General features: G+C 41.8%; 1 protein-coding gene across 2 annotated transcripts in view; it reads right to left on the bottom strand.

The window, feature by feature from the left end:
* The window catches only part of nkain4 (sodium/potassium transporting ATPase interacting 4), a 60,297-nt gene that overhangs the window by 28,767 nt on the left and 20,627 nt on the right, over positions 1 to 10,903 (bottom strand). For both annotated transcript variants that reach the window (XM_030733530.1, XM_030733529.1), the window contains exon 4: positions 4,921 to 5,121. In XM_030733530.1, coding sequence (XP_030589390.1) covers positions 4,921 to 5,121 — 201 coding nt within the window. The remainder of the gene's footprint in view (positions 1 to 4,920; positions 5,122 to 10,903) is intronic.

The following is a 10,903-nucleotide window of genomic DNA, read 5'->3' on the forward strand; positions in this document are numbered from 1 at the left end:
TTTGGCAGCTGCAATTTTAATGACAAACCATTATAAGGTAGAGATTGTAGATACCACATTCATCTGTTCTTTTCTAACCCCCCCCCCCCCCCCACACACACACACACACACACACAGGCCTATACAACTGACATATGACCACAAGCTATTGGGAAGTGTCTGTGGTGCTTATTTGCATCTTCCGCATCAAGTAACTGCACTTAACAGCATGCTAATGTCACACAAACACAAGAGGCTTACCCAAGCAGAAATAAAAGCTGCATAAAGAAAGCAAACACAGGCTGTTCTTCACATGCAGCCCCACATAATAGATTTTACATGAGGTCTGAGTGAAAGGATGAATAATGGGGCTCTGGGATCAGAAACTAATGGACTGAAGGCAAACCAAGACGGTAAATAACACAACAAGCACACACTCAATGAGCAAACAGGTAAGCAAGCATCACACCAGAGTGGAAGTTTCCTCATTTCAAGCTGCTTGTGTTTCACTTTCACGTTCTCCTCTGTTGACTCTTCTTTTTGCTTTCTCTCAGTTTAAAAAAAGGCCAAATACTGTAATAAGTTAATCTTTATCCTGCACCCTGCAAAACAGACTAACAATTAAAGCTCTTGGCTGAGACAGCCTTTGAAGTATAACAGAGGCCAGTCATTTTTTTTTTTTCTCCTCTGGTCTTGAGGTCTTTCTCTCCTCCTCCTCGCTTTTGGCTGCAACCAACAGCCCTAATAACCGCTCACTACTGCATCATAAATCTTTTAATCCCAGAATCTTTATAATCCTTTGAAGCAGAAGCTGTAAAACCTACAGTGCAGCTAAAATGCAGTGTCAGTGCTGACATATCAGAGAGGTGCTTTGTGTCATTGTTACACCAAACAATGAACAGCTATTTAATCTTTCTGGAGAAATTACTGGACTTGAAATAGAAACACTTCAAAGATCCCCTCAGATGGCTCCCGGTGCAGCTTACACAAAAACAGAAAAAAAAAAAAAAAAATTAGTGTTGCTCAGCACAAGAGCTTGAATGTAGAGCATAGACCAAAGGACTCACCAAAGAGAGCACTCTGACCTCTTGGATGTATGAGGGGGTGGCCATGCTGTTTTAATGCTTGTGAACTGAGTGAACCTCAGCAGCCAAAAAACATGCACAGGCCCTGTAGGCAAACAGACCCCAGAGTAGTGATCACAGCAGTCTGCTCATCCCAGGCCTGCTGAAAATACCCATCTAATCAACCACGGCTGTTTCAGCCTCCATATTACCCTGCTCTCTGGTGCTAAAACAAGCCACACCCTTAAAACAGACACCAGACTGACATCACAGAGCTGTCAAAGCTCAAGAGAAAACTAGAGAAGGAGAGTAAGTGACACTGAGTGAGAAAGAAATGCACTGTCATCTTTTGTTGTTTAGGTTCTTGTGAATTTAAATGGCATGAAGGTCAAACGGTGTGAAATTTGGGCAGGAAAAAGACAGGAAGACAGGCTGAGCTGTGAGATTGTGATGTGGGAAAAACATGAAAATAGAGGAAATGAGCAATGGAATGAGAGAATGACGCACACGCCGTTCCTCCCGTTATCAACTTCCACCCATTGCATGTTTCTAGGGAATAGAGATGCAACAGAAGAAAGTATTGCCTGTGGCAGCAATAACCTACGCTAAATGATATGATATCTGTGTGTGTATGTGTGTATACGAGAGCACTTTCTCCGGCTGTTTTAGGAGAAGCTCAACAGCTCAGACAGCTTTCACTGTTCCCTTTAAGCTTGTAAGAGTTATGTCTACAGATGTAAACTGAATTTCACATCCTGCACCATTTCCCTTTTTCTTTCTTCCTAGCTACACTCCACCTCCCTAGAAATGTTTTCTCAGACTCAATTGTTTTATTTACCAGTAAAGGAAGTTCACAGGAGCGAAAGAAGGAAGATGGGAAGACACCGAAAGATGACAGAAACAACTGTGGATTTCTGCTGACTGCATTGATCTTATAATGATATATTCTTATAACAGCAGAACAATAACCAAACCCAGTAAACAGCAATATGTTCTATAATATCGATTTAATGAAGGCAACAAAGAATAGAAGGACAGTGATGGAGGAAAATATCCCTCCCAGTGATAAATGAATAATACATTAACCCAGTTTGAAAAGGTTGCCTCCACTTTGAGCTCATCCTTCAAATTGTAAAGTTTCTTTTTGGCTGAATGTTGCCTGCAGCAGCAGTAAGCATCAAAACAAGGCAGACTTCCCCAGACCTAAAGCTTTACTTCTGAAGTACTTTCTTCCAGCTTATGACAAATCTGAGCTGATAGATGACAGGGATGCCTCCATTATTGGCCAATGGATCCACATTTTTCAACTTAATGAAACATGCTCCTTGGAGCCCAAACTAAATATTTAATGGCCTCTCACTGCGACCTTGAAACCCCTCTAACAAAGACAAAGGGACACCCCACTTTCTTCCTTTTCTTGCCATCCATCCAACTCTCTTTTTTCTGTCTGGCCCTCTTTTTGGCCAGAGAGAAAAAGGGGACTAACCATAACAACAGTGGACATCTCAAAAGGACTCCATTTTCCTAAGCAGTGCTCCGCTTTTAGCCTGAGAGGAAGCGAGGATACAGGGAAAATGATGTCACTTGTGATGCTAAGATTTCAGTACCAATTTCCCTGCTTCTCTAGGGAGCTGCCCCCATGGAGTTGCAGTTGAATGCTTGGTTGAACAATTTCATGTAAATTGCAGGCAAAAGGGTGTTGCCGTCTCATGTGGAGTAGAAATCCAACCAAGGCAAGGGATAAACCAATTCACTGTGCATAATACAAGTAGTAATGAGGTTCAGTGAGAGTGCCATGAAGTAAAGTGAAGCCAGCCATTTTATTATCCTTCTCCATGGGGGCCACAGGATGAATGGTAAAATCCAGTGCTTTTCATGGCTGGGCCCGTTTGCTTGTTTTCCAATCTATCAAACTGCATTCACAATGCTTCCCCAGTTGTAAATAATTCCAGTATCAGATAAAAATCAACAGGACTTTGTAACCCACTGGTACACTGTAGTTCAAGGCTGACAACACCACTGCGTATTCACTCTCTCTTTCGGTCAGTCACCTACTGCCAACATTAACTACGCCACATGTATTAAAATGGCAATAATAGGTGTGAGTATATCACAGTGGAGCCAAAGGTTAAGTGACTGTTAGTATGAGTAAATCTGTGCCACTGTGTATGTCTGAACCCAAGTTCCTGCAGAGCTGGTCACCAAGAGTGTTCTGGCACCTATCCAGGATGGGGGGCAGTCGGTCATATATGGGTGTGCGTGAATGTGAATGCTGGCTGGATGTGAGTTCCTGGTGAATTGATACAGAGCTGTATAAAGAGAACAATAACAGTCCTTCCAGTGTTTGAGTAACCCGTTAGCATCAGGCAGGTCTGAGCCCCAGTAGACAAAACAACTGAGACATTTTTCATTTGGAGACCCGGGCAGAGGAAGGTAGGCTGTGGCAGACAAAATAACTGACTACTGTGGGAAAAAAGCTTAAAGAAAGACAAAAACATCACCTTCCTTTCCATCATGTTCACATTTACAGTGGCTTGCAAAAGTATTCATACCCCTTGAATTTTTCCATATTTTGTCACATTACAACCACAAACATAAATATATTTCACTGGAATTTAATGTGAAAGACCAACACAAAGTGGTATACAATTGTGAAGTGGAACGAAAATTATACATGATTCAAAACATTTTTTACAAATAAAAACTGAAAAGTGCAGTGTGCAAATCTATTCAGCCCCCTTTTCTCTGAGTGCAACAATTGCATTCAGAAGTTGCCTGATGACTGCTAATGACTAAAAAGAGTCCACCTGTGTGTAATCTAATCTCAGTACAAATACAGCTGCTCTGTGATGGCCTCAGAGGTTGGTTAAGAGAATATTGGGGAGTAAACAGCATCATGAAGTCCAAAGAACACAGCAGACATATCAGGAATAAGGTTGTGGAGAAGTTTAAAGCAGGCTTAGGCTATAAAAAGATTTCCCAAGCTCTGAACATCTCACGGAGCACTGTTCAATCCATTATCCGGAAATGGAAAGAGTATGGCACAACTGTAAACCTACCAAGACAAGGCCGTCCACCTAAACTTACAGGCCGAAGAAGGAGAGCACTGATCAGAGATGCAGCCAAGAGGCCCATGGTGACTCTGGACGAAATGCAGAGATCCACAGCTCAGGTGGGGGAATCTGTCCACAGGACAACTATTAGTCGTGCACTGCACAAATGTGGTCTTTATGGAAGAGTGGCAAGAAGAAAGCCATTGTTAAAAGAAAACCATAAAAAGTCCCATTTGCAGTTTGCCAGAAGCCATGTTGGGGACACAGCAAACATGTGGAACAAGGTGCTTTGGCAAGATCTGAAAACTTCTGTTCACAAACGCTCTCCATCTACTCTGACTGAGCTTGAGCTGTTTTGCAAAGAATGGGCAAAAATTTCAGTCACTAGATGTGCAAAGCTGGTGGAGACATACCCTAAAAGACTTGCAGCTGTAATTGCAGCAAAAGGTGGTTCCACAAAGTATCGACTCAGGGGGGCTGAATACTTTTGCACACCGCACTTTTCAGTTTTTTATTTGTAAAAAATGTTTTGAATCATATATAATTTTCGTTCCACTTCACAATTGTATACCACTTTGTGTTGGTCTTTCACATTAAATTCCAGTGAAATATATTTATGTTTGTGGTTGTAATGTGACAAAATATGGAAAAGTTCAAGGGGTATGAATACTTTTGCAAGCCACTGTAGCTCACACATATCCCACAGACTGTGATATGTTGAAGTCCTGGCACATATAAATGCAGCGTATGGACCGTTTTTTTTTTCTTTGGTTGTTTTTTTTTTAATGTGCATATGTCAGTAGTTATTCTTAACTTGTACTCACAGCAACAAGAATCTGTGTCCCACTGTGCATGACCTCGATGTACTGGTAGTCCATGAGGCAGCCCATGACAGTGATGTAGGAGTGGCTCTCTGTGGTGCGGACCCCAGGAGCCTGTGGCATCTCTCTCCGCACACAGCCGGGGCCGTGTTCGCTCCACCAGGAGTGATGGGCTGAGATGTTAAATGTTAGCAGGTCACTGTCCTGGAAGAAGAAGAAAAAACATTAACTTCTTTGCTTGGACTGCACTCTTTAGTTATTAAGTTCATTCATGTAATTCTTATAAGCAAATGAAGACTGGACCACCGACAGGATGCTCATCAAAGCAGGGAGCTTAACTTTGGAAACTTACAGCTCCTTTCCTTAAAGTGTTGGTTCATGCAAGGCCTCACTTGTGTTAGAGTTAAATTTTAACACGAGCATACTCAAAATAACAATACCAAAACATAACATCATAGCAAGATGTTCACCAGCTTTCTTTAGTGTGCTAGCCTGCTGATATTATGCCAAATGCCACTGTGGCTGAGAGTCACAACCAGAAAAATCTATGAAAAAATAAAACATGTACCATCTACATTCATCAGCCACCTTGTTAGGTACACCTTGTTAGTATTAGTTTAGACCCCATTTTGTCTTCAGAACGGCTTTAATTCTTCATGGCACAGATTCACCAAGGTGCTGGAAACATTCCTCAGGGATTTCGGTCCATGTTGACATGATTGCATCACACAGTTGCTGCAAATCTGTCAGTTGCACATGATGCAAAATCTCCCATTCCACCACATCCCAAAGGTGCGCTATTGGATTGAGATCTGGTGACTGTGGAGGCCATCTGTGTACAGTGTAGTCACTGTTCTGTTAAAGAAACCAATGTGAGATGATCTGGCCTTTGTGACATGGTGCGTTATCCCTCTGGAAGCAGCCATCGGAAGATGGGTACAGTGTTGTCATAAAGGGATGGAAATGGTCAGCAACAATTCTCGGGTAGGCTGTGGTATTTAAATGATACACAGTTGGCACTAAGGGGTCCATAGTGCACCAAAAAATATCCCCCACACCACTACACCACCACCAAGCTGAACCTTTGATACAAGGCAGGATGGATTTCATTTTGTTTATGCCAAATATTCCAAAGATAGCAGTCCAGCCATTCTCCTCTGATCTCTGACATCAACAGTGCATTTTTGCCCAGAGAACACCTGACACCAACAACTGTGCCACATTCAAAATCACTTCAATCACCTTTTTTCCCTCAATCTGATGCTCAGTTTGAACTTCAGCCGGTCATCTGACCATGTCTACATGGAGATGAACAGTTGTATCAAATACAGTAAGTGAGTGTATGTATAACACATGTATATCATGTATTTAGTATGAGCAAAATTTATAGGGATTATATACTGAGTGGACTAAACCTGTCATGCCACCAACATGGCTAAAAATACATTTTATTACACAAATTTCTGCTTCCATCACTAAATTTGGGGTAAATGAAAGAGTATTTGTAGTTTAAAAGCATTAAAAATTTACATTTAATTCAAATTAGCTCTGTGCCTTTCCAGAAGCTGCCTATTTCTCATGACAATTTTAAAAAGTTTTCTTTGGAACTACCTTCTGAAAAAAAATAATGGCATCTTTCTGTTGGGATTGTAAAAAATGCATCATCTCTTGGACCTCTTTTTTTTTTTTTTTTTTGGGTTGAAGACAAATCTCAAGAGACTTATAGCTTACATTTATCCAAGTAAAATCAAAAACAACTGCGGGGCTAGACAGATAATTTTTAAAAATTTGGCTGAACTAAATATCATTAATAATAAGTCTGAGCCAACAGATTTATTGTTTATTCATAAAGGTTTAGGAATTCTTAAGCCATTCTACAGCAATACTGCAACTTTTAGAGACTACTCTTCATGCACGCAACTCTGCTCCGCGATAGTGTCGTTCAATTTTTACACAACCATATGAGCTCACAGATACAGACACACAGACACACTCACAAATCAATACCCCAATACAGCAATCTAACCTTGCATCTGCCCCTCAGTGACAAGACATGCATTATTAACGCTGCCAAGTGCTGTCAGGAAACATCTGATTCCTATCAACCCCCACTGGCACATACATGGACACATCAACAAAGCATACATCATAATATAACTAGGTTTTCAAGAGCAGGGGCAGCGCTGGCTCAGGAGGTAGAGAGGAGCCGGAAGGTCGGTGATCCGGTCCCCGGACTCTCCAGTCCACATGTCAAAGTGTCCTTGGGCAAGATATCAAATCTAAAATTGCACCTGAGATAGGCATTTGTGTGTGTGACAGATTAAGAGTTGTGTGCATAGATGAAAGCACTGAATAAATGTGTGTGAGTATGTGGCTTGAAGTGGTAGAACACTTTGAGTGGTCAATCACACCAGAAAAGTGCTATATAAGCACCGGTCCATCTGTGCAGTCAGTAGCAAAGTCTTCAAGGAGTCATGAAAAATAATAATAATACTGATTTTATCCCCATTTCTGCTTATCATCCCCCTCGGTTTCTTATTTTATTTCCGCATCATTCTGTCATTTTCTCAAAACAGTCACAAAAAAAGGGCAGCTGAAGGTCAATAGGTAGGATTGTGAAGATTAATGACTGACAGATGCCACTGATGGATCCTGCAAGCTACAGAAATCATCTCTATCCCTGCTGAAGCCGCACTCACAACTGCACTATGTCAGCAGTCGATACTGAAGAGGCTTTGGGCAACTTACTGTCAGGAGTGTTATTGTTATGCTTCCAGCACCCCAAAGCACAAATCAATCCCTCTGTATCATAGATTTAAGATCAGTCTACTGATATTACTCAAACTATTTTCTCTAACACAAGTCAATACAGATTTAGAGACAATTCAGTTAGAGGAACACTAGAAACAGGAGGCAGTCTATGAGGCTCAGCGTCAAATGATTAGACTCTTATTTAATTTGTTGTTTGTGAAATACAAAGATAAGAATCTATGCTTGAGTGATCGCACTGGGGAAACAAACCTGAGTACCAGACTAAGTGATTTAGATTCTTCTGGCTCTGATTAGTCTCAAATTTACTTAAATTTCACATAGGCACACACAGGGGCTGCATATTGATTCAGGAGCTGGAAAGAAAGTGCTCATGTCATCTCTAAAAAAAAAAGAAAAAAAAAGTCTGCAGTCACAGTGTGTGTTGGGGATGAGTGAGAAAGAGAGGCTTAAGCTAGAGAGAGTTTGTTTCATACTCCGTTCACACTAAGGTGGATCAATAAGAAAATTTGTCCATATTATTTTTTTTAGGGTAAGGCCAAGAAAATACAAAAAGCACTAAATAGGTTTGCCCTTGTTAAACGCTACCTCTTAATCTAAAAACAGGCAAACCTCTGCACTGTTACACTCAGATGTAATTCCTTTTCTGCACCCACCAAATTATCAGACAAACTAAACATAAATACAGGTCAATAAAACCAGAACATCAGTGTCGTAGGAGCTCATCTGACTCATGATCCACCACAATGCACGTTATCGTAATGTGCGAAGAACAGAAAGAAAGCTTCGCGTTTTGTTGTCACTGGTCAGCCGTATTGCACAAACCAATTTAAATCCACTGGGAAGTCAAAGAAGCTCGCAAACATCCAAAACAAATTAATCTTGTTTCACTCAAATCTGACCAGTGCTCTAGTAGGAGCAGGAATTCTTGTGGAATAAGTGTCCACAAAACAGTTGATATGATCTTGACTTAAATGATCACTAGGACTAGGAGTCATAGTGACTCTTGTGAATTTTGAAAGGTCAGACAGAAGGATGGACAGCAGATGGAACGCCTCCCCATCACATGAGTTCATTGGTTCTTTGAAAGGAAAACTGTAACTCGAAATACATTGAGATCACAAAGGAAAGCATGTTTAAGGTATGTCATCAATTTAAACACAAAACCAGAGTTTTCAGATTTTTGTACTGTGCAGCACTTTTATAGCAAGTATAAATAATTGTGCATCAGGAGATCATCTGCTTAAGATGTGCTCTCACTGCTGGAAATATGCAGGTTTGGTTTAGGTGAGAATTTGCCAGGAAGGAGGCAGGACAAAATGTTCACTTTATGAGTTAAATCAAACATCAAACTTTGTACTAGAGATCTGGAAGTCTGATGTCTTTTTAATGCTCTGTCCAACTGATTTAGACACTGGCATTTTCATGTGCAACCCCTCCAAAAAATTCAGGACTGCAGTGCATCTGGAAAAAATAGCTGCTCAAAAAACTCAGTTCCAGAGTGTAAAATGCCAGCTAAGACCAGAGTATCTATATCTGTGTGAAGGTATGAAAGAGAATGAATGAAGAGAGAGACAGTGAATGACTGGGGACTCTTTAAAACAGAGGTGTGTGCAGAGTAGCAGGGGTCTGTCTGTTAGTCTGTCTTGCACCATGGGGGAGGAGATAAGGAATCAATAGGAGGTGACAGAGTATGTGGCATATGACTCTGACAACCAGCCCCCTCACTTTGAGGGTCTGGCTAGCACATACCATTCACACAATCAGATACACACCCTCCAGTAAAGTTCTGTCAACATCAGTCAAGGCAAGCCAGACAAAATTAGCTGACGCTGTTTTATAATAAAATGTGTTAGGGTCCTGTGTGTCAAATTTGGGCATGCATGTGTGCATGGGATATGGGTGTGTGCGTGTGTGCGCTCCATTAGCCAGCCTTCCTCCTGGCTACCATATGCAGAGCTTGGAGCCCAAGCCGGCTCCATCTGTCGGGTTAATGCCCAGCCTCAGCCCCAAGCAGCTGTCCTCTACAAGCCTCATTATTCTAGCAGGAACCATGCAAAACCACACAACCACCACACGCACGCATAGTGGACGCACAAAGACATTCGCAGCGAGAGACAGACACAATTGATGGAGCCAAGGACTATCACACAATGACAAAGTCACCAGAGCCTGGGAAGGTGTTTCTGAAACTCATTTTGGCTGTCTGAGCAGGTGTCAGATGAACACTGCCTACACGAAGTCATTATTCTCATTGGTCAAGCCTGCAACTGGACGAGCTACCCATTAGAGGAGAGGAAAGGAAAGGAAAGGAGAGGAGAGGAGAGGAGAGGAGAGGAGAGGAGAGGAGAGGAGAGGAGAGGAGAGGAGAGGAGAGGAGAGGAGAGGAGAGGAGAGGAGAGAAAGGGGAACGAGAGAAGAAGAGTGGCATTTGCTTGGCTTTAAAAAGGAATAAAAAACAAAGGCACAATGAACAAAGTGAAAATAGCTGGGGAAAAAAGGAGGGGGTAGAGTAAAGGTGACAACCTAAACACTAGCCTTTGTCTGAGGCTGAGGAACCACAGGGAAGCCAGAGACCTATGTGTGTGGGTTTCACACTGTTTTGAGAGGAGGATGGTTCCTGATTATTTACCTATTACATTTAAGCTTCCACTTGAAACACAGCAGGATAACCCACAGGTCAACAGAAAGGTCCCAGTATAAGAAAACACACACACACACACACACACACACACACACACACACACACACACACACACACACACACACACGCTTGAGGTGTTGCTGTTGTGGGTGCACGTTGTACACAATACTCAAGGGAGTGATTTATTGTTCAGAGAGTGGATTCATAGATGGCTGTGTCACACATTCATTATACACTGCAAGTAATTGTGTTTACTTTGGCTTTACTGTTATTCTCACCAAGGCCTTCAGGCTTCTTCAGTCAGAAAAGACCTGGTGGCAATACATCATATCTAATTAAAGCTGAAATATATGCTCAGTGCCGATAAAGCTCCAGAAGCCTTAATTATGCTTTTATATTACACGGCTACAATTCTTATAGCCACAGCCTGGTGCAATAAAGCAACAACACTGGCACAAGGTCATGAATGAAGCTTGAGGCTTTTTTACGGTAAATACAAGAATGAATCAGCTTCTTTCCAGAGAACCATTTCCGCCCTCACCTGTCCTGTCTCTCTTGAGGCCTGCACCCTCT

Source organism: Archocentrus centrarchus, chromosome 7, assembly GCF_007364275.1.
Source record: "Archocentrus centrarchus isolate MPI-CPG fArcCen1 chromosome 7, fArcCen1, whole genome shotgun sequence".
In the NCBI taxonomy this organism is placed as follows: domain Eukaryota; kingdom Metazoa; phylum Chordata; class Actinopteri; order Cichliformes; family Cichlidae; genus Archocentrus; species Archocentrus centrarchus.